Raw genomic sequence first — 23,311 nt, 5'->3', positions numbered from 1 at the left:
CGGTATGCAAATGAGGGGGCGGGGTCATGCAGCCGAGCGGGGCGCTCCCGTGAGAAGATGGCGGCGGCGGCGCGGCGGGCTCAGCTGGTGCTGGGCCATTTGGCCGGGGCCTCCCCGGGCCCGGGGGCCTCCCCCAGGGCCGTGCCCTGCGCCGGGGGCCCCCCGCGGGCCAGCAGCCCCGACGACGTTGTGGTGGTGCACGGCCGCAGGACCGCCATCGGCCGCGCCCGCCGCGGCGGCTTCAAGGTACGGCCCGGGGGATCGTGTCCCCGCTGAGGCGGGGTCCGCACAGTGCTTGGCAGCCCCGCTGGGACAGGAGTTCCCCCTTCTTCGCCTTACCCCAGCACTGGGTGCTGGAGCCCTGCTTGACCCACAGAGCTGCTGAGCTCGGGAAGAGTTTAAATGCCGGCGTTTTGTGGGTTTAATGCTGGGGGTGGCATCCCCCAAAGGAGTCAGGCACTGTGCGCAGGGGGTCTCCAGCTCCCCTGGCAGCCCGGGGACCAGTCGCAGTCCGCTGTCACCTGCCCTGTCACACGGAGCAGCCGTCCCGTGTCCCTCATCTGCACAGCTTGGCACGGACCTGCCACTCTTCTGGAACCTGCTTCTCCCTGAGTGGCATCCGCAGAGTCCTGGGAAAGAACACGGTGACCCCAAAGGGGACTCGTTCATTGTCATCCTTCCAAACAGGTCTCCTCATGCTGGCAGTGCTTCCCACCAGCTGGGGGGTCACCCCTGGGTCTTTCACACAATAAATGGAGGGGCTCCATTTGCTGCGTCTTGTCACATAAATCTCTGTAGTTGTGTGGTTTTGAAGGCCCTGCAGAGCATGTTCCTCTAAATCCAAGGAAGGTGAGAAAGCAGCATGTGTGTTGCAGTGCTTGAAGGAAACCTGGGGTAAAAACATGGCAGGTAATTCTGCTGTGGTAGGAAAACAACAACCACTGTGAGCTGGGCAGTGGAGTAAAGCTTCCTTAGCACCACTGGCCAACCCTCTGAAGTGATCTGAGGCTGAACTGGTGACAGGGCACTTACTAGTGTTCACTGGTGCTGCTGATCCCCTGTGCTTTTAGGACACTACACCCGATGAGCTGCTGGCTGCTGTGATGACAGCTGTCCTTCAGGATGTCAACCTCCGTCCTGAGCTGCTGGGAGACATCTGTGTGGGTGAGTGACAGCCTTTGCCTGGTGAAACTCCTGGTCTGTACAGCTGTGTGTGACAGGCTCCTCCTGTCCTGTGGGACACTCACAAGTCTCATGGGGCTGGAAGGGGTTACTGTATAGCATTAGGTTTTTGTCCCTGTCCTGTTGGTGATGGGGCTCTGGTGGTGGGCAGTACTGAGCTGTGGTGATGGGAACATTTCCTGTGAGGGGACTGCAGCCAGTTGACTGGAATTGTGTCTTTGCACTCAGGGAATGTGCTGCAGCCTGGAGCAGGTGCCTTGATTGCAAGAGTTGCACAGTTTCTAAGGTAAGCTCTCAGTCAGACTGAGGTTCTTCCTCTCCTCCTTGGGCCATGGAGTAGCACAGGGTCAGAGGTTGCAGTGAGGCTCGTGCACTCCCAGGAATTACAGCAAATCACCTTTTGCCTGGAAACTGGACTTTGATCGAGCGCTCGGAGAACACTGATGGCAAAGAGACAGTGTGGCAGGTGAAATTGTTTAATCTGTTTGTGCTGCCTGTGTTGGGCCTCTGGAAGGGACATGATGTTTTGTGGGCTCCCAGCTGCACTCTCTGTGAGGCTGCACCTCTCTCTGCTGTGTCTAGTCCCAAAACCATGGATGGGCTCAGATCCTTTTGTCATTGCCCAGTGCTGGTCAATGGCTTGAGCTGGATCCCAGATTGCAAATATTTCAGTCAGTTTCTGTTGCCATTGTCAATCACTGCACAAGTGCTAGTTTAGAGAGGTGCAGTCACAGCCTGCCATAGTTATGAATATTACAGAGCTTTTTTCTGCCCTGGGTCAGAGCTCGGGATCTCCAGGGGAGGGCCTTGCTTACAGAGCACCTTCTGAAGAAAGACCCATGGGGAAACAGCACTTGGAGCCACTTGCAAATGAAGTGAGGAAATGATCTTTGAACTTTGCTTTCCCTTGGTGCAGGACCAAATAGATCAAGAAATGGATAAAGTGATCTGCCTGGAATTTGAGTGTTAAAGTTTAATCGAGTGGATTAATGCACTCTTTAGAGCTTTGGGTTGTTGTTGGTTTTTATCACTGAGTCTTTGCCAACACTGTCTTGTTTTCCAGTGGTATTCCAGAGACGGTGCCATGCTCCAGTGTGAACAGGCAGTGCTCCTCTGGGCTACAGGCCATTATCAACATAGCTGGTAGGTGTTGTGGGCACTGGCATCAGAGTTGAGGCCTGACCCACCCCAAGGGCTCATTCCTCCTGTCCTCCCGTCTCTTTGAGCAGTAAAACAGTGATGATGTCTTGTGCTGTTGGGAATTTCCAGTGTGGAGTTAGCTGAATACTTTCATATCCTTGAGTGGCCGAGTTTATCCCTAGAGAAGTAACTTGGTTTTCTGGGGATGAGTTCCACCATCACCTCCATATCAGGCAGCTTCCTGAAGGGTCTCTCCAGTTCTCTCTCCCATGTTAGTCCTCATCCCCATCAGCTCCTTGGCCTGGCTCTCACTCTGGCAGGCAGGAGGGTGAGGAAATGCCTATTTGGCTGTGCTGGGTGCTCAGGTGTTTGGAATCTGCAGCTGGGCTGGAAATGCTTTTGCTCCTGATGACAGTAAGAATATTTATGCACTGCTGTTACAGGTGGCATCCGAAATGGATCGTATGACATTGGCTTGGCCTGTGGGTAAGGAAGTATTTTCATAGTGCTTGCTTAGGCTTCCTGAAGGTAACACTCTGTCCCTGTGCAATAGCCTGCCATAATTAGCTTTTTTAGCTACTCTCCAGTTAACTAGCCTCTTGAAAGACCAGCAGCTCTCTTGGATGAAGAAATTAATATCCTGCATGTGCTAATGAGTGTTCTGCAGATTTAAAGGATCTGTTCTGTGCTGGACAGACGAGCTGTTCTGTGCTTCAGTCCTAACATCACAAGCAGTGTTTATTTTTTGGAGGATTATGTAAACGTTAGGTTGGTTTTGGGGAAATACTAGTGACCACATACACATTGACTTCAGAAGAAGGAGTGAAAAAAAACCTGTTCAGTAATCCTGAGGCTAAAATACTGGGTTTCTCGTTTTTTATGGTTTGATGACTCTGATCTTTCATTAATTATTACTGCACACAGTAATGTCCACCAAGATGTTGTGCTTAAAGGGACTGATGGCCTTTACACCCCTGGGTGTGCCAGACACTGGGTTTTGTTGTGGGAAGCTGTCTGACCTCTGCCCTGCAGGGTCCTCCATGGACACATACAGTCCATAAGTTACAAATAGCTTTTGGGACCTGGGTTTATCCCAAGTCTCACTCTTCCACAGAGTGGAGAAACCCTGGATGAAAACACAAAAGAGAGTGGCTGGGGTTTCTCTTACTTAAAACCCAGTCCTTCAGGAGCAGATGCAGCTGAAGTCAATGATGGAGTGTTTCATCTTAGAGCTAGTTTAAATTGCTGATAGCACTTGGTTACAAGCTGCCTTATTTTCTGCTTGCCTTTCATTTTTCAGGAGTAGTTTCTTTGTTATTTTTTTGCTTCATTAAGGTATTTGTGTGGTGCAGAATTCAGAATTTGCAGAATTCAAATCCTTTTCCCATTGTAGACTTCATAATCTAGACTGACCTTACAAAAGCTCACAAGTCTTTAGTGATGGCTTTGTATTTCTGCAGTAAATTTGAGTACCTTCAATGTGTTAATTCTTTTGTGGGTCAAAGATTGCACCCTGTGGGATGGATCCACGTCTGGAATTCTTTGTGTTGCGAAACACAAGTGGTGCAACTCACTGAAATCTCCTTGCCATGGTTTGCTCAATACTTCTCTTTTTCTACTGCCAACCTGTTCTTAAGATCTGAGTGGTAATTTTATGTCTGTTGACAATCTCACTGAAAACTCCAGCCCTTAAATCTCATTATGCTTAAGGACAAATGTGCCAGAATGACAGCAATTCCTTCCTAGCTGTGGAAACACAAGAAATTAACTGCTGACATTGGTATCCTGTTTTAGGGAAGCAAGAACCAATTGAATCTCACAATCTGTTTTCATTTCATGATAATTCTTAAATTAGTGATTAAAGAGCTTCTGCCTCAGCCAGTTCCTAATTAGCAGCTGCATTTCTGTGGGATAATAGGAAAGCATGTTGTCAGGATACTGAGTTTTGATCAGTCTTAATGGAGCAATTCAAATGTTTCTTGTGTTTAGGGTGGAAACAATGTCCCTCAGAAGTGCAAATAACCCTGGTGATATCAGTTCCAACATGATGGATAACCCCAAAGCTCGAGATTGCCTTATTCCTATGGGGTAAGTGTTTCCCCTTCCCACAGTTTAAGGGTTTTGTAGATGTTCTGTCTCCTCAGTGACCATAGTTACAAGTCAACCTGAATGTGATGAGTTTGGAGCTGTGTGTTGGCATTCTTGGTTGTAGTGGAAGAATAATGATGTGAAATGGGGGGAAATCACCAACTCTGTCAAAGATTTTCTTGTCTTTAGATCAATGGCTCGTTGAGCAAGAACAGATTTGAACCTTGTTCTGGTCCTAGATTTGATTCAGGATTAGCCTCTGCCAGCAGTTCTGAGTTGAGAAGGCTTTCAAACTAAAGCCATTGCTTGTCCCTCATGTGATCTTAGCAGAAGCCAACTGCAGCTCCATTAGATGTGTCCTTGGATTAACTCTGTGATTTTTTTCCCCAGAATAACCTCAGAAAATGTGGCAGAGAAGTTTGGGGTTTCTCGGAAGAAGCAAGATGCCTTTGCCTTGGCTTCCCAACAAAAGTAAATGCTTTTTTTTTTTGTTAGTCTTTTTGGGTTTTTTAACCTTTTAGTTAACAAATAAGTACAGCTAGAAAACACACTGCTACTTCCTGGTGAGGTGCAGCCTTTGTGTTGCCTTCCAGAACTTAACAGTGAGCAAAGAAGCTTGAGAGGGTCCAACCAAAATTCAGTGCCTGTGCAGGGTTGTGTGTGATGAGGGAACTGTACTGGGATTGTGTGACTGACCTCACACAAGTATCACTGGGCACACAGACCCTGAACAGTGAGTGCCCTGCTTGTTTCAGCATCCAAAGGTCCCTGCCCATGGCAGTGGGGGTGGAACTGCATGATCTTAAGGGTGCCTTCCAACCCAAACCATTCTGTGTTTCTGGGACAGAACCTCAGGGAGGTTTCTGGAATGAGTGCATGGTGAGGTATTTTCATAGTGGCTTTGGCTCAGGATCACTGGAACCTGAACATGGGGGCAGCAGCAGAAGGAGCCTTTCCCATGAGGGAATAGTTGAGTGTGGCCATTCATAGAGAACTGCTGAGCTTGTGAGAAGAGTGGCTTGTCCTCACTGCGGGTGTTTGGCTCTGAGTGAGTCCAGGCCCATCTCTGATAACTTTCCTCTTGGGTTAAATCACTGCCAAAGTCAACTGACCCCAGAATCCATGGGGCTGTACTGGCAGAGCAGTGGTAGGTGACAGGGTAAAGCTTCTGCCATCAAAGAGTTAAACTTGCTTTCAGAGTTCTGTTTAAGCATCAGCCTGGGCCAGTTATTTATCTAACACAGGAAGCCACTGCACACAGTAGTTAACCTTTAAATTCCGGCCCTGCTGCTCAGGGAACTTGGCATGCCAGCCTTTCTCACTGCCATGGAACTGATAACCAAAAGGGTATGTGAATGTGATCCTCAGGCTCATATGAGGCAAGGGGTGACTTTCTGGCCTTGATCTCAGGATATCTGGAGTTACTGACCTGTCCTACAGCACTTTGCTCCAGTCCTCGCTTACCTGGGAGCATTGAATATTTTCATTTCATTTCAAAGTGTTGGAGGGGTAAAACAAACTTTTAGTCTTCAATTTGTATTCTCTCTGAAGGATTTACCTCTAGAAGGTGAATCTAAATAAGATCTGCTTTGAAGGCTTTAAAAATATCTTGTTGATAGAAAAGGTTAAATCTATGTGGCTTGAGCTATTTTGAGTTTAGTTAATTGTGTTCTGCCTGGTCATGACAGTTGTTGACTGCTGCTAGTTCAGGGATTATTTATTCTCTTACAGTTGTGATGTGGCTGTATCCTGCATAAATAAAACTTCATTTTGGGGGCTGGTGGTGGTCAGTCAGGCACAGAAGTGTTGATGGGAACAGAATGGGGATCTTGCTCTGAAATGAGTGATCCTGTGACCCAGATTTGGGGACAGTGCCCATAATGTTGATGTAGAGGTAAAACATTTGTCTTCCCATGAATGAAAATAAGAATTTGCCTGTTGTCTTGACCACCACTCAGTGATGATGTACCAAATCCCACCTTAGTTCATTCTCTGTCTAACTGGTTTCCTTCACTTCAGTTCTCCTGCAGTTCGCCTCCAAAATATTTTAACCTTTCATACTATTTTTTTTTTACCAGAGCAGCAAAAGCTCAGCAGATGGGACTGTTTAAAACTGAGATTGTTCCGGTGAAGACCACTGTTGCAGATAATGAGGGCAACAAAAAACCAATCACTGTGCACCAAGATGAAGGGATCAGGCCCTCCACGACGCTGGAAGGCTTGGCAAAGCTGAAACCTGCCTTCAAAGAGGATGGAAGCACTACAGCAGGTCAGCTCAGCTGTTACCTTTGTGCTGTTCCTCTGGTTTCCCTGCCTTTACTGGAACAAAAAGCATGTTAATAGGTCTCTTCCAACAGGGAATGCCAGCCAGGTCAGCGATGGAGCAGCTGCTGTTCTCCTGGCAAAACGCTCCAAGGCAGCACAGCTGGGCCTGCCAGTGCTGGGGGTGCTGAGGTCCTTTGCTGTGGTGGGGGTCCCACCCGATGTGATGGGCATAGGGCCGGCCTATGCCATCCCTGTGGCTGTGGAAAAGGCAGGTGAGAACCATCTGTCACTCTGGCAGTGCTGGGCACAAGCAAATCAGCCTCTCTGGACTGAGATTTAAGGTTATTTTATTCAAGCATGTGCAGCCGTTGGCCCCAGGAACAGTGAAGTTAAATTTGAAGCCTTCAAAGAGGTCCTGCCTCAGGTTGTTGCAATGTTCTTTTTTTTTTGTACTGGTGTGTAAGTTGGCATTCACTCACCGTTGGGAAGCTCAGGAGTAAATCCCTGCACAGGCTCGAACAAGAGTTGACACATGGCAAGTGATTTAGTGTTCATTTAGTGCTGTTTTTCCTTCCTCATCATGACCAATGTCTAGGGGGTGGTTTTGTGTTTGGTTTTTGATGTTTTTCGCTTTACAATTTTGTCATCATAGTTTTTTTTACTACACTCACTGGGTTAAACAGCTTTTGTAGCTGATGAGCTGATTTAGCCCAGGCTGGCTACAGTCACATGCCCACCTGTAGCTTTATCTTTTGCTCTCCAAACGCCCTTCAATCCTTAATCCCTCTGCAGAGAAATCACACTTAATCTGAGGAAACTTGGCAGACTCAGTGACACAATGCCATGAACTGTGACATTTTGCAGTTTTTAGACACTGCTGTACACAAACTTGTTCAAGTGTAGATATCCCACGTGGAGCTGAGGTTCCTTTTTTGTAGATGGAGTAGAACTGGAATTCATAGAGGGATGCTGTCAGGCAATTACTCTCTTTGATATAGTCATGAGGCAAAAATATCTCCTTTTAACTCCTGACTTTTCTGGCCCATAGGTCTGACTCTGAATGACATTGATATATATGAAATTAATGAAGCCTTTGCAAGCCAGGTGAGTATCATGTTTGTGTTGCTGCATTGCTTGGCAACTGAGTGTATTTCAGCTTGGTCGCCAGTTTAAGATTTTTAACTTGTTCCACATATTGCATCTTCAGCCAAATGTTAATAACATGTGCAGACCATTTTCCTTCAAATAAAAATGAGCAGGGCATTGCTTATTCAGCTTCATGTTAGAAAACAAAAAGTCCACTAAGTAAGAATTGGCTATTGTCTTCTCATACCAACTTGCAACATCTGTTTCACCAGGGCTAGGATTTGTCAGGTTGTCTGTCTGAATGTGTGTGGGCTCAGTTTGAGATAAAGGGGATAGTTTTAGCTCACTTGTCTGTGTTCTGGATCAGTTCCACTCCTCTCCCCTGAGAACAATGGTGTTAGCTGGAGTCAGGCCTCTTGATCTGGAGGAGGAGAGCTGAGAACGAAGGAAGACAAGAGCATCTCCATGAACTCATTCCCTGTGTCTTTCCAGGCTGTGTACTGTGTTGAAAAGCTGGGCATTCCCATGGAGAAGGTGAACCCCCTGGGAGGAGCCATAGCACTGGGACACCCCCTGGGCTGTACTGGTGCTCGGCAGGTCGTCACTTTGCTCAATGAGCTGAAGCGCAGAGGGAAGAGGTGAGTGCTCAGCATCAGTACTGGCCTCACACCTGCTGGGTGTGCAGCTCCCACAGCTCAGGGGTAACCACTTTGGGTTAAGCTTTCTCCATCCCATGGATGGCTTTGAACCTGAATTCCCCAGGGCTCTCCTAGCGACACAGGAGAGCAGTGGACAGCTCAAATTTATTACGTTCTTTATTTTATTTTTTTCCCCCTGGATGATGTAAACCTGAGCTTTTTCTTTTTCCTCAATTGCACGTGTTCTTTATTTCAGAGCGTACGGAGTCGTGTCCATGTGCATTGGAACTGGCATGGGCGCCGCGGCCGTGTTCGAGTACCCAGGGAAGTGAGCTTCAGTGCTGACAGAACAACACCACAGCTCACCCTCAGCCTTCCCTAGGCATAGCAAGTGATTTCCACTGGAATCAAGTGGGTTCTGGGATTTGTTACTAGGTCTACAAATTTTAGGCAGAAATTGTGAAGTAGAATTACTGGTGCGGCTCTGCAAAGGAGGTGAGGAAATGCAAAACTGGCACATGGCTTCCTGACATGAGAAATCAGCTCAGCTGAGATTCAAGTACAGGCCCTGGTGTGGTGATTATGAATGAATATTTTTAATTTAATTGATCTCTTTATTCTGTGAATATTACCGAAGGGAAATAGCTCATGGGGACAGTATTTTTGTATGACAAATTGGCAAAAAGAGTCACTCAAAATGAAGACATCAGTCCACATGGAAAGACTTTTCCAGCATTTCCTTAAAAAGTTTCACCATTTTGTAAGGAGTTTAAAAGAGCTTGCTGTGAAGCAAAGACTTGACATCCTTGCCTTTACAACTGTGTCTGTCCTAGCCCAGTCAGAAGTTGTCTGTGTCTTAAATTGTCCCTACACTGGCGGATGGGCTGTAGCTTGCTGCTGGAGCTGCTCTGAAGTCTCCAGTGGGGGGAAAGTGGAAGGACTGGAACATAATTTCCACAGGAAATGCCTGAATGGAAAGGTTCTGTTGAATTACTAGAAGCCAGGATTTGGATATGGCCATTCCTTCTTTTGCAATACATGTCTTGAGTATCAATTTGTGTGACTCCAAGGACAATCTTGTGCTTAATCATATTTACTTACCTAACATAAAGTAAATTGCAGCATTACATTTACTGCAGGCACTACATGAGCATCAGTGACAGCTCAGTCCTTCAGTGCTAGTACAAACATGTTCTGTCTTGTCTCTCGTCATCCCTTATTTCTTCTCTTGTCTAACAGGAAGATTACAGAAACTCAGCTTGAAAAAGAAATGTACTCATTGCTGCTTTTAAATTTGTAACAATCTGAGGTTCTTTGTCCTGACTTTTGTTTTTTGCACTTAATAATACAATTGGGTTCTTGCAATACATTTGTTTCCATTTTATGATGATTTTTAGTTGAAGGTCATGATGAGTTAGAGCTCTTTGATATTTTCACAATCCCATGCTGTAGCCTGTCTCATCCAGTAATCACACAGGCCATGTGTTAGAGCCAAAAAATTGAATTATTTAGAGGGGATAATGAGCCATTAACAAAAGCCTTTTATTTAAAGCGAGTGGAAAATTTAACAGACTCAGAAGTGGGAATTCCAGCGACCTTTAGCTAAAATAATACTAAAATAATTTAAAGAGAAGTGAGAGTAAATGGGAACCATGTGGGGGGAAAGAATGAAAAGGAAGAAGGGTTCCTCCCTCTGTCACTGAAGGGGATGTTCTCAAGGCTCAAGCATGATGAAACACACAGGTTGGTAATTTTCCAAGGTGCCCAGGGAAAGTTGACTCTTCCCCTTTTCATGTAAGGCACTGAGAAAACAGCCTGGGGAATGCTGGCCTAGTCACCAATTCTTGCTTTTATTATGTGTCAATGTCCATTTTAATGTCAAACAAATAAATGAGGCAAAACAAAAGCTCCTTTAAGGTATGAATAGTCTTCAGCTGTAATTCAAGGCATGCTGGGCTCTAGAGGGGTTTGGCCTGACTTCCACAGCTGCTTTGAAATTTAAAACTTTGTTCTGTGATAAAGCTAAGCTCATCACAGCAATAAAAGTAACAGTACAGAGTGTGATTATGACTGGTTAAGGTACCATGAGAATTCCTTTCCTAATTTACTGAAAACCTAAATTTTCATTCTGCTAAAATTCCACTCCCCACTAAAACAACAAAAGTAGGTGAAAACACAGGCTCAGCTGATGGCACATCTGCATCCAACCTGTTACCTTGACATTTGTCCCACATTGTCCTGCTTAATGCACCTTCCCACGGGGCACTCCTCGTCCTCTGAGGTGCAGCTTGCAAGGCTTCTCTTCCAGCATTCCAGAAATTGTCACAACAGCTTCATAGTCAGTGTTGCTCCTAAAATGCACAGCAGTAAGTTCAGTTAGAGCTATGTGCAGTCCTGTGTTTAGGGATGAGATAAAAAGGGGAGAATGGTGTCCTAAGAATGCTTCAAGTCACAAGCACAGGTCACTAATGTTAGTGCCAAGTCCTCAGGTACAATACAAGGTGTGTGAAAAGAATGTTCAGGTCTGTGCCTGAAGACATGGGATGCATATTTGAAAGAATGAGACTATCATCCTATTGTGAAATTGTGTTTTGGGTGAATAAATGAAATGAAGCTCTGCTGGGAGCAAACACCTGCAACTGCCTTGATGTGGAAACTCCTCCCTGTGGCAAAGTTTGATGGGAAAAGTTTCAGTCACTCTCTTGAGACAAGGGGCAGTCAGTGGAGTCCAAATTGTAAAGTAACATCAAAAAAGTTACAACAACTCTAGTTGAAGAGCATAACTGGCCCAAGGCTAATGGCACACAGTGCTCCTGAGACTGCTTCTGTGTGAAGGACTTGTGTGTCCAAGTGCCAGCTGTTTTAAGAGCCTGAGGCAAATGCCTCTTCTTCCAGACAGTCTTTGTTTTTTTCTTCTCATAAAACAATTCCTGTGCAGAAAGACCACTGATTTGGGGAGGAGAATTATTAAAATCACCTCACACCTTGCATATAATTATCTCCTAATGCCACATTGATCCCACACTCTGCTGTGTGAGGAATTCTTCCTAAGGAGCCCCACAGATGAGCTGGCTGCCATACAGCAACATCTTTACTTTCTGGTATTTTCAGGCATTTTTAGCCATGCTGATTAGCGTATTTGTCAGACAAAAGGAAGTGCTTCAGGCATATTCAGCAGAATTCCAGAAAAACTTAGGCAATCAGGAGCCTGGGGAGGCTTCTGGTCCACCATGCTCCTCTAAGTAAGGACAGTTTAGTGCAGCTGCTCAAGGCTCCATCCCACTGTGACAGCAGTAGCTCCAGTGATGGAAATCACTGGCTCATGTTCCAAGGAGATGGAAATTATGACAATAACTCACCTACAGTTTGCTTGAAATTTGCCTGTCAGCAGTTTTCAGAGCTCACTGAAATCACTGGGATAGACCTATTTTAACTTCCTGCCACCATGTGATAACCTCCAAAAATAATTTAGGATGGAAAATGATTTTTTTTAAAGGAGTTGCATCTCCCTAATCAGAACAAAGAAATTAAAGTCTTTGGGTCATCACAGAACCATGGGTAGGAAGAGACAGCAAACTTCATCTTGTTCCAAGCCCCTGCCTCAGAACAGGTTTCTCGAAGCCTCATCCAGCCTGGCCTTAAACAATTCCAGAGATGGGGCAGCCACAGCTTCTCTGGGCAACCTGGGCACCCAATGTAGAAGTTCTTTATAATCTCACCTTTCCCTGTGGCAGTGTGAAACCATTTGCCCTTGTCCCCTCACTCCAGACCTTGTCCCAAGCCCCTCTCCAGCTCTCCTGGAGCCCCTTTAGGCACTGGAAGGGGCTCTGAGGCTCCCTAGAGCCTTCTCCAGGCTGAACAACCCCAGCTCTGTCAGCAGCACAATTTCAGTCCTGTTAACTGTACCTTGGAGCAAAGGTGACCTGCAGAATCTCTCTGGTAGGTGCCTCCCCTTCACGTGCCTCCAAAATGCCTTTAGTTGGGAAGATGGAAAATACTTCCACAGCCTTAGGCCTCTTCTGTTCATCTGCAGTGGAAGGGGTAAATATCAAAGTCATACAAGATCCTTTTTGTGTGTACAGCAAGTAGCACTCATGGCAATGCATCTCTGCTGAACAACTAATAAATAATGTCTGAAACTCTCAGAGGGTATCTGTGCATGTGCCCAGAGTCTGCTTTCATCTTCTAATCAAAGTCAGTGATCAGTGGTCTCCACACTGAAATAATAAGACCCTGATCTTCTTTCCTCTGGAGCCCATCTGTTATTAGCAGTATTAGGCTCATGCTCAAACTAAACCCATAAGAAGCTGCTGCTTCTTGTTGCCCTCAGGACTGATTTATAAATGAGCAGAGCAAGAATTGTGAGGGCTGAAACTTGATCTCTTGGTTAGATGTGGAGTAACTGCTGAAATCAGTAGTGGTACAATAATGTCAAAAAGGCAGGGGAAAGAGGAGGGGAAAAGCCCACATAAGTGAGAATAAAAGCAGACCATATATGTTTGCACCCAAGATCATCACATACTGCCTCCATACTGAGTGCATACAGTCTTAGTAAAAACACTGAATAGGGAGGCTGTAACAAGGAAATCAATTGCAAAACCAGAATACCCAGCAAAGCAATCCAGTAGCTTCTGCAGCCACTCTGGTTATACAGGAAGACATGTTCTGTCTTGGTGTGTGCAACAAAGCAGGTCTGGAAATCAACCATGTCACAGGAGAGCTCCAGGACTGGAACAGTCAGGTAGGCAGTCACTGGGACTAGCTGCAAAATGGGAAAGAAAAGAGAGTAAAACCCACCTCATTTTTATAGAACTCTAGTAAATTTCTGCTCCAGCTGGATCATTCTTAACCCCAGCCACTGAATCAAGAAGCATTTTGTGTTCTTTAACATTAGAGTCAATTCCCATTCTACAGCCTCGAGTGAATTAGGTTGTTGCTTGTGCGTTACTTTTTTGGGACAGGTTTTCAAACCAGACACTGTGGTCTTCATGAAGTAACACGGAGTGAACGTTCTCATTTGTTTTTAGGGTTTTCTGTGGAGCTGCAGACATTACAGCATCTCCTGCTCCCTCAGGACAGTATATGGCCCACTGTGAGTCACTCAGTTTGTGCAGATTGCCCAAGATTATGATTCAGTTGACTGCAGTTTAGCTATGGTGCTCAGTCTTACCCAGGTCACGCCTCAGAATACCTGGTATGAAAAGAAAATAGAAGTGCTGCAGGGTACTGGCATGCTGAAGGCTGGGAAGGGGTTATAGATTTCTGACTGGAAGAGATCAGTCTTTAAAAGCACGTGGGCTTTGACAAAACAGCAGGAGCTCAATGGGCTCAGGAGCCTTTCCAGAAGCCCTTGGGTACTGCAGGAGGCAGTGCCTGGTGACTCAGGCATGGCTTGTTCCCTGAGACAGCCCTGACCCCTGTCTCAGAGTCATTCTGTGACTGGGTGTGTGTCCCTTTGAGTGTCACCCAGGCTGCCATGCCGAGAGCTGGGGTACCAGCAGCAGGGTGTGACCCCAGCCTGCACAGCCCACCTGGGAGTCACCTGCAGTCTCAGCACAGAGCAAACCCACAGCCATTTACTTTACCTGGATGACCCCATTTACTCCAGAGGTGCCTGTAATTCAAGGCTGAGTAAATCCTAATCTGAGACAGAGATGCTGCTGAAAAAGCCCTTTCCCAGGGCCCAGAGATCCTGTCCTGACTTTACCTGGGTAGTGCAGTTACTGTGCTCAATGACCAGATTTTGATCAAACTTCAGCTTTCTCTCTCCCTTCTCCAGCTGGAGCACTTGGCATCCAGGAAGCAGCTGGGTCTCTGGCAGATGTTGATACCTAAGTAACTCCAGAGTTGTGTGGAATGACACTTTCACCTGTGGGAAGAGGAATTCCAATGACCATCACATAAGATGACACTGTGTGCAGGAAATCCAAAGTACACATTGCACAAAGGCCCAGGCACACATTTTCCCACTGGAACCCAAAGCTGTCATGCCAGCAGCCAAATTCCCACTGGAACAAAGAAAGACAATTAAAGAAAAAAAAACCCCAGCTATTTCCTATGAGTCCAGTACATGGGGGATGGAGTGTAAAGGTGAACAGCTGATCTCTCAACCACAGGGGAGAAAATGTCTCTAGCAAGATAAAGGTTTTGAGGTCTTGAGGGTACAAATACCATGTTCCCAAAGTTGTCTTAAACACATAAATCCTCTTTCTTCCCACACATGCAGAATTGAGATGTGTGTGTCTCCATGTCAAAATGAACACAGCATAATGAGAAGCACACTTCAAAAATGCAACAGTTACTCATTCTTTGCAGGTTACCTAATTCTCTACTCTGGGACTTTGTTTCCTTTAATGTAATTTGTACACCCAAACCTAATCATATTTTCCTCTCCTTACACTGCCTGCATCTAATTTAAGGAGATGAGGGAAGACTGCAGTCCTTGGAAATCTTTTAATTTGTCCAACATATATATGGCTATTGATTTAAGTGAGCACCAAACCCACAGGGTTTTCTGCAGGAGTTTGCAACAGGTAAGAATTGATGGGAAAAAGCACATCAGGAACAGAAAAAGATTATTTGCAGAAAAAATAATCTTCACCTGCAATATAGCAGGCAAAATGGCAGTAATTAGCATTTGCTAATGCACCACAATTCCCCCTGAAAGTGAGAGATTTCTATGCTGGTTGTGTTTTTCTGTGGTTCATCTGGGCCACACTAACACACCAATTACTAAACTCTCTATTCTGGCACAGGATTATTATTTTTGAGCCTACCAGCATGTTTTGCTGCGGATAAAGTACACGTTGTGGTTGCTGTTCCCTTTCCTCCTTCTTGCTGAGGGATGTTTTGGTGCTCTTTTTGGGATCTGTGCTGGAGAGGCTGAAGGGTGTAGAGGGCGTAGACAGAAAGAGCCTGAAGTACAGAGGAACCTTGGTACAATTCATGAGTTTCAAACTCTGAGTAATTACTGCATCTGTCAAAACCTGGGGGAGAAATGATTCAGAACTGGTCAGTTTTAACTCCCTGGAGAGGTTTGTGTTGCTCTGTCTGGTCATGAAGCATCAGCAGGGATTTAAAAGATTTTACCCCAAAGCAACCCAGTATTTCCTACCTGTATTCAACATTTCTTGAGTGAAAAACCGAAATAAAAGTAACGTAATAAAGTCTAAGTTTTTGAATGTCAAGGGTCACAGCAACTGAAGTGACTCATTTTGCTTTTGGACCTTTATGTCCTGAAAATCAGAACTTATTTTTCTACTTACAAGCTCCTCTTCAATAAAAGGAAAATTTGAATAAAACAGGCATTATCTGAGCTCACCTTTTCTTGTTCCTGGCTGATTAGTGCTTGTAGTGCTTTTCTTTTGTTCCCTATCTTGTTATGTGCAATATGGAAAATGAGGCTACTGGTGATTAGGATGCATTTTCACAGTCACGTGCACACAGCTCTGAATTCTCCCAGCAGCACAGCAATACAAAGCAGCCAAACACATCAGTGTGGGAAATACTTACTCCATAAAAAGGCTTAGCAGGTAGGAGATCGCTCGCCACTGAATAAAACACCATTCCTCTGTCGTGATCCATCTCCACTTCTAACCTGAGTGTAAAGAACCAGGGCTGGTCACAGCTCTGTCCCAGGCTGACCCATTCCATGGGGGTGCCAGCTGTGAGCACAGTGGGACTTACAGGGGATGCCTCAGCACAGCCTCCATGTGCACTCGTAAGGGGGGGACTTCATAGCCATGCCTGCGCTGCACCTTGTCAGGCACCATCCTCACAAGCTGACAACAACATGGAAACAGAAATCAGCTGGGAAATGGTGGCACTAAACCTGAAATGCTGCTTTGAGCCCGAGAGGCTGTCAGCCAAAATAGGATTCTGCTTGGCAATGTAGTTTGTAAGACATGATGGAACAGCAGAGGCCAAGCAGTAGCTGATACAGGCTGTGGGTGACACAGGGCAGGTTTAGATCAGACGTTGGGAAGAAATTCCTCACTCTGAGGGTGGTGAGGCCCTGGCACAGGTTTCCCAGAGTAGCTGGGGATGCCCCATCTCTGGAAATATTCAAGGCCAGTTTGGATGGACTGTGGAACAACTTTTCTGGTTAAAGATGTCAATGCCCATGGCAGGTCGGTGGAGCTAGATGCTCCTTTTCAACCTATACCATTCCAGGACTCTATTATTCTACATTTCTTTCTTCAGGAATAAGGATTATTAGGGTTTGTTTTTTTTTTTATTGAACATTCTATTATCATTCATTCTGGTTACCTTGCACCTTTGCAACAATTCATGTCAGAGAATTGCTGAGCCATTCATAAAACACTGTTCAAGCTTCACATCAGCAATTGTTGAAGAGGAAGTTTCCCAGAGGAGAGATATGCTGTCCAAATTCGCACAGGAAGGTGGATGCAGAGCCAGGAACAGGACTCAGCAGTCCCGAGTCTCACTTCCATTGTTAACTACTGTTATCAATAAAACCTGATGTTATGACAGCATTTCAAACCCTGGGCTTTTTGTCTGGGGTCTACTGCTCCAGACAATGCAAGAAGATGGTCATAATCCCAACCCCAGAATGCTTCCAAGCTCAAAAGAGAAATGCAACAGATGAACAACCCTGGTTAAGGAAGGATGTACAGGATAGCAGGAACAGCACTGTTTACACAGACCGGCCAGGTAACAGCAGCCTGTACATAAATCACAGGAAGGGAAACGATATTCCCCAGTTACCTTTGGCCTTGCTGTGACAGTTGGTTTACCTTGTCATCCAGGCTCATGAAGCCCAGCATCAACCCGTCACAACGCAGCTCAGCCTCGGTGTCCGGGAGGACGAGCGGGGTGAAGGAGATGTAAACGTCGCTGCTGCCACCTCCTGGAACCACCTGCCGGGAGAGAGCGTTTAGAGCCGGGACCTGCCGGGGATTGCACAAGAACCCTCGGGACTCAGCTGCCAAAACTGAGTTGCACAAGCAGCATGAAATCCCCCGGGCACAGGCTCAGGCTTGCAAGAAAATGCCAACGTGTGACAGCAAAAATGACAATTACTTCAACTGCAAATATCACTGTGGCCACCTTTTAACATCAACAGAGTTTAAGCACAGTCACAGACCAACTCTCTAAGTACACAAACTGTACACATCTGTTTGTTTTTAAAAATAACCAGTTCTGCCCACTATTACTCCCCGGCTGCCTCACGTGATCATTCCACAACTTATGTATATATGAAACATTTTTTGAAGAGTTACAAGTGTGAACTAAGAGTATTTTACAGTTCAGTTTAGTCTTGGCTAGTTTTTAATTTTACATGACAGCAGGGAATGTAATCACATGCACTAGGCAGCTGCAGTGGATTTTCTGGGATTTACAGGTTGACTAGATTTTGCTTTCTTTAGGTGAATTATGCAGGTTATGGTTAAATCCTGATATTGCTGCTGGCTACGCCCCACAAAAGCTGCCTCCACAGTGAGGCACTTGTTTGTCTGACCTTTCTCAGTCTCAGACATCTCAGAGCTGACTGCAGCTTCATTTCTGTCATAATTTCTTTTATGTAATCTTTAAGTCATTCTAACTTGTAATTGAAACCTTTTGGCAAAAAAAAAAATTTAAAAATAAAATTGGCACACTGATGTTTTGGGCAACCCTGTCACTCATAGCTAGATCCTTCCAATGCTGTCTTTATGGTATTTCTAAGGGATTTTGACATTGTGCCTGTATTTGCACAATTTACTTGTGAAGCTCTGTGGGTTACAATGGTTTATCCAAGAACTGTCTACAGAGCAGCCTGATTTCCAGTTTTGCATGTTTCCAAAGTTTCAGGCTGGATGGCTCCCACATTTCACCATGGCAGGCCAAGTGAGAAGACCAGAGATGCCACTCTGGAGTACAACTAACACTTAAGTCCAGTCATCAGTTCACTGCTCAGGTGTAGACAGGACACTTTCTGTTGACCTTGCAAACTCTTCTCATGGTCATCTCCAAAGCCTTCCAGTCTGATGTTTCACTGTTTAGTGGAGTCTACCTCAAACCAAACTCAAAGCTACCTCCTTCTCCTTCTCTGTCTCCTCTGCCCTGCAGAAAATGTGCTACATCTAAGCTCAAAGAAAATGTAAAAACTTACTATCTGCCTTGGGGCAACGGAGTAGGGGCTGTCTGCAGGCACCCCCTCATGAGGCTGGATAAGCACAGAGATCATTTTCTCTCCTGCAGACTCCTGACTGCTGATTTCCTTCTCCTTGCTGTCAGAACCTGGAGGCTGCAGAGACACAGGGGTGGGGAATGGTTAAAACTGTTACACTGCAAGGGAGGAATGTGAGTGATGTGCACAGAAAACTGCTGCACTGGTCAGGAAAAGCATGGCCAGCTCCAGTTTGTTTCTGGCACAAGGGCAGGACACGTGGATGTGTCCTGTACATTAATTTTCTCAGCCACAGAGTAGCTCTCCTGAAACTGCTCCTGAATTTCTTGGAAAATGTGCATGCTTGGGTCCTGTTGTACCTAGAGAAGCATCCAACCATGACACCTCTGGCCCATTATGCAAACCAGCACTCTGGGGCACTACTGCTCCCTTAGTGCACACAAGAAAGGTTAGAGCTGTGTTCAGAACAACTGTGCATGCTGAGCTGAAGCAGAGAAAATGTGATTTTAGTATATTTTCTGTGAAGATTTTCCCAGAGAAATATACAATATCTGGGAGGATACTTTCTTCTTGTCACTCCCAGTCCCTCAAGACAGTAAATTGTCACATTATAATCAAACTTCATGTGTAATAGATGTTACAATATTCTAACAAAACCAATATAATTTTAGCATGGGAACAAATACCTCCATATCATTAGCTGCAATTTGAAATTTGCAGGATAGGTTCTCCTCCCTGACTACAGCAAATGTTGACACCAGAAAGCACTCATGAGAAAAGCAGAGCCAAACTAAGGAGTTTTAGTTATTTTAATTCTTTCATATAATAGCAACAACAATTTGTCAGTGACAGTATTTTAAATGGTATTTCTTTAGCTTTTTTAACACTTTTAAGGAAAGCTAATTGCTTGTAGCTCACTCTGGACACAGATTGCTGAGCCTTATAGCCACCTGCCCATGTACTGCGTGCTTGACTGGGAGAAGAGTTGACATTTCTTTTAACAATCCAGCTCTTAGTTACAAGTTCTATCTCCTGTTATTGTTTTCAACCCTTCACGCCAAAAACCCCATCATGTATCTCAGCAGCAGTATAAGAAACAGCCTAAGAGCTGACCTCATCCGTGGTTTCCAAAGCTGGATAAATGCTTCCACAGGGAATGGCAGCTGGATCCAGCTTTAACACGACCTCTGACTCTGAGGTGCTACCACTTGATGCAGCCTTGTTTCCAGCCATGTCCATGGGAGGAAAAGGGTCTCCAAAGACCACCAACAGGTCCACCAGCTTGTCATCATCTGGCTCTAGGTTGTAAACTTGCAAGTCCAGGCGGATGTCTGAAGGGGAAAGGGAAAAAAGGACAATTACTTCTAGTCAGTGAGAGGACTCATGGCTTAGTTGGTACCAGAATATCAAGTAACAAATTTGTGTCTGGCAACTGGATTTGTGTTAAAGTGTATTTCTTAGGTTTCCCATGTTTGCTGTAAACTAAAATGATTTAAGAGCTTGCTATAGTTTGGCCACTTTCTATGTCCTAAAATCAAAATAAATTATGAGCATTTTGTTTAAGCAAATGGATTTAGTAGAATTAAAAAAATAAAAGATGTTCAACTTTGCTCTGAAAAGCTTACAATTTCACCCAAGAGCTAAAAAGACAGCCAGATGATGCCAGTAAAAAGCAGGTAGAACACCTGATTGACCAGGCTTAGTGTTGTGAAACATTAACAAAAACAGGATGGAAAATCCTGAATTCCCACCATTTCAATGAGGGAAAACCCAGCTACATCAAGATGGGATGTGCAATTGCAGAGTAGCAACACATTGAGTCACTCTCTTTTATACTATTTTTACTAAAAAACATCTTCCTTAGGAAACAAGTATGCCTGTTAATTAACATGTTAATGGGTCTTTCTAATTTTTTTCTAGAAGGAACACAATGAAAGCACCAATGTTTGCTGTACAAAAGCCATCCTTACCAAAGGGGGTGGGATTGTTGAGCTGGACCCTCCGAAGCACAGGGGATCCTGCTGAGACTTGAGTGCCAAACCTGGACAGGGAACCTTGCTGTCAGTGCATGCAGAGAACAGAAGTGTCTGAAATCACTGAAGAATTGTTTAAAAGTGGCTGCACTGGAGTGGCTCTCAGGTAAGGCATGGCCTACACTGTGAAGTACAATATTGGTTTATTTTATCTCTTTTCTTTTTTTCCCCATTATTTTCAGACATTTCAGAGTAACCACTGCAGTGCTGGGGTTGCCCAAAAACCAACCCTTATCCCTCATCCCAAGGTGCAGATGCCATTTGCTGTATGAGAGGGTTTAAACTTTTCCCTGCCACTACTGACCTCAGGACTTCATTTCTCCTGGTCCAGGTAAAGGGCCAGAGAGAAGTGAGCTGTGGATGATGAGCATTGCCACCATGTGCCAGTTGCCATCTCCACAGAATTAGATGAGGCTGCACTGGGTGAAATTCTGCAACTGCAAGCCCAGAACAGAGACTGCTGGCAAACTTCAGCAGTCTTGTATGCAGATTGTTTTCTAATTGTGTTGGCAGAGAAACATGTAGTGATGTTCTAGAAGCAGATACTGTACTTTGACCATCACTTTGCTGACCTTCTCACTATATCACAAGATGGAACACATGTGTATGTTGGCTGCAGTCCATTGGTATTTAATTCTCTGATTTGTCTGACAGTATTTTGCATTATACCTGATAATAGGTGGCTCTGGTTGTGGTCCTGTCACTTGCAGGAAGATTGGACAGCCTTTTACAGTCATTTGCATAGGAATTAATTTAGGTTGTAAGTCTCCCACCTATGAAAAAGAATTTTTTTCTATTATAATCAAGATAAGACCTTTGTTCTCTGTGCTATAATATGCTTAAAAAAAGACTGGATGTGGCACTTGGTGCCATGGTTTAGTTGAGGTTTTAGGGCATGGGTTGGACTTGATTATCTTGAAGGTCTCTTCCAACCTAGTGATTCTGTGTGGAACTGATTGGATTTTCAAATATTTTTCACTATTTTCCTTTGACAGCCTCTAATTCATATGCTAATAACAACACTTCTCAGCAGGAGAATGCAATACCTCATGCATTTATCAGCTTTCCTGCTGCTTTTCTACACAGCACAATCTATGGTATTGGTAGAGCAGAGCAGTGCACTGGCCAGCTCCCAAACAGATGTTATAAATCAAAACTACTCCAGTCATTTTCAAGGCACATGAAAACCTCCCAAGGTATAAATATGTTCCTCTAAAACTAAACAGTTGTCCCTTACATGCCATTCGAAGTAGTGGTATAGCAAGGTTCACTCTGAATTTTTACAGAAGTCCTAAAAAAACTGAAAAAGTATTTCTAACAGAAAGGCATATAGGAAATTACAATTGGTTTAAAACTGCCATGGTGAAACTGAAACTCCACCTACCTTACAGACAAGATTGTCCTCGTACTCTCCCCACATGTTGTTGTAAGCTGCTATTTCTATGGTGAGCTGCTGGAAAGCTTCCAGAGTTCCTGTGGAAGGTTGGATATAGAAAGCTGCTCCCTTCCCCTTAGACAGCAATGCTGCTGCAAACTCTGAAGAAGCACAGGAAAAAAACATTGCATGAATTTGGAGGGCATGGAACAAAGTTAGTCCTACAAAGAATACATAAGACCATGGTTTTAGTTGCCTTTAATCAGCTTAATCTCACTGACTTAGAAACCCTGGGAACATTTATATGGCTCACATTTATACCACTTTACCCAGGTTCCTTTCTGGGTCTTACTCCGTTTTTTAGAGTTAGTACTTGCCCAGAATATTTCACAGCAGGACAACCCTTCCAACAACCTGATCCAGGACTCTTTGGGATGTGCAAGGCACTAACTGGCTACATGAAAAAAACACTTTCAATTTGAGAAAAAGAAGCTGGGATTTGTGTTGACTGTTTCTTGTTCCATTAGCAGCTGCCTGTTTCTCTCTGTGTGCTCTTCCATGCAAAGAATTAATTACAAAGAGCAAAGCCTTTCCACATTGTGAGTCACCTAGGCCTGCATGGAATCTGTCAGAACAGCATTTTTTAAACCTTAAGCACTAATTCAGCAGCTGAAAAGCTCTGTCTGTGGAACAGATACCAAACTCTATGGCAAGGTACCAATATGTGCAAGTTTTATTTTGGATACAGAAGATACATCCACACTTCACAGCTTTTTGCTCCCATTTCCTCCCTCCCTCAGTCTCATCTGGCTCTAAATATTATCATTTTTAGTAAAACACATCAGAAATGGCAGATGGGCTATGCTGCAGCTTTCCAAAGTAGGGAGGGTATGGTAAAGGGTTTGAGGGAGAAAAGTCTGCTGCACTGGTACTGGAAAACTATGTAGAAGAGAAAGAGGCAAACATTCTGTATGTCATCCATCCCATGTGCTGGGAGTGAACTGCCACCAGAATCACCAACTTTGTCTCATACTGTTTTTTGCAAGGAAAATATGAGGAAGAGAGAGAAAGAAAGGGAGGAGAAAACAGAAAAAAAGCAGAAGAGCAGGAGACAGATTGACCTAATGCTTATACAATGTGGGCTTTCAAACTCAGGAATGAACTGAGGAACTAAGTAATTTAACAGTTTAGACGTCACCAGATACTCCAGCTGTGAAAAAGATGTGTCTGACTGGCACATGTAGTCCTAAATAGGGCAGTCATCTGACTTTCACCTTCTCTCCACTGAAGGAATTAAGTGCTATTTTCATACCTGACTTTGCTTTTCTGGCTGCATGTTCTGTCACAGGCCCTCTTCTTTTCAACAGGTAGC

At 44.8% G+C, this 23,311-nt stretch overlaps 2 protein-coding genes across 3 annotated transcripts in view; one reads left to right on the top strand and one right to left on the bottom strand.

Annotated features, from left to right (window-relative positions):
- The first annotated feature begins 48 nt into the window (after positions 1-48).
- On the top strand, positions 49-21,775 carry ACAA1 (acetyl-CoA acyltransferase 1). 2 transcript variants are annotated; one of them, XR_010743012.1, is made up of 13 exons: positions 49-246; positions 1,071-1,164; positions 1,411-1,468; positions 2,246-2,325; positions 2,766-2,808; positions 4,312-4,410; positions 4,801-4,881; positions 6,489-6,679; positions 6,768-6,947; positions 7,724-7,779; positions 8,254-8,399; positions 8,656-9,590; positions 21,761-21,775. XR_010743012.1 is itself a non-coding variant. In XM_066314016.1 (12 exons), the coding sequence occupies exons 1-12, from the start codon at positions 58-60 to the stop codon at positions 8,729-8,731; spliced, it is 1,293 nt and encodes a 430-aa protein (XP_066170113.1). In that variant the 5' UTR covers positions 49-57; the 3' UTR covers positions 8,732-9,766. The 2 variants fall into 2 exon arrangements, 1 of the variants encoding a protein (XP_066170113.1); XM_066314016.1 differs by lacking the exon at positions 21,761-21,775 and having other exon boundaries at positions 8,656-9,766.
- DLEC1 (DLEC1 cilia and flagella associated protein) overlaps positions 9,859-23,311 on the bottom strand; it is a 33,301-nt gene continuing 19,848 nt past the window's right edge. The window contains exons 25-38 of the mRNA XM_066314051.1: positions 23,252-23,310; positions 21,949-22,100; positions 21,234-21,337; positions 20,502-20,572; positions 19,645-19,862; positions 18,514-18,648; positions 17,156-17,278; positions 16,086-16,180; positions 15,912-15,996; positions 15,176-15,385; positions 14,107-14,268; positions 13,008-13,161; positions 12,306-12,426; positions 9,859-10,750 (exon numbers count right to left, since the gene is read on the bottom strand). Coding sequence (XP_066170148.1) covers positions 10,642-10,750; positions 12,306-12,426; positions 13,008-13,161; positions 14,107-14,268; positions 15,176-15,385; positions 15,912-15,996; positions 16,086-16,180; positions 17,156-17,278; positions 18,514-18,648; positions 19,645-19,862; positions 20,502-20,572; positions 21,234-21,337; positions 21,949-22,100; positions 23,252-23,310 — 1,798 coding nt within the window. The 3' untranslated portion in view covers positions 9,859-10,641. The remainder of the gene's footprint in view (positions 10,751-12,305; positions 12,427-13,007; positions 13,162-14,106; positions 14,269-15,175; positions 15,386-15,911; positions 15,997-16,085; positions 16,181-17,155; positions 17,279-18,513; positions 18,649-19,644; positions 19,863-20,501; positions 20,573-21,233; positions 21,338-21,948; positions 22,101-23,251; position 23,311) is intronic.

This window comes from Sylvia atricapilla, chromosome 1 (genome assembly GCF_009819655.1).
Source record: "Sylvia atricapilla isolate bSylAtr1 chromosome 1, bSylAtr1.pri, whole genome shotgun sequence".
Lineage (NCBI taxonomy): Eukaryota > Metazoa > Chordata > Aves > Passeriformes > Sylviidae > Sylvia > Sylvia atricapilla.
This window is presented reverse-complemented; position numbering and strand designations above follow the sequence as displayed.

Bases quoted from the DNA above. Each gene is read 5' to 3' on its own strand.
- ACAA1 (XM_066314016.1), top strand. From the start codon at position 58: ATGGCGGCGGCGGCGCGGCGGGCTCAGCTGGTGCTGGGCCATTTGGCC. The intron at 247-1,070 runs GTACGGCCCGGG...CTGTGCTTTTAG, and splicing joins CCCGCCGCGGCGGCTTCAAG to GACACTACACCCGATGAGCT. The intron at 6,680-6,767 runs GTCAGCTCAGCT...CTCTTCCAACAG, and splicing joins GGATGGAAGCACTACAGCAG to GGAATGCCAGCCAGGTCAGC.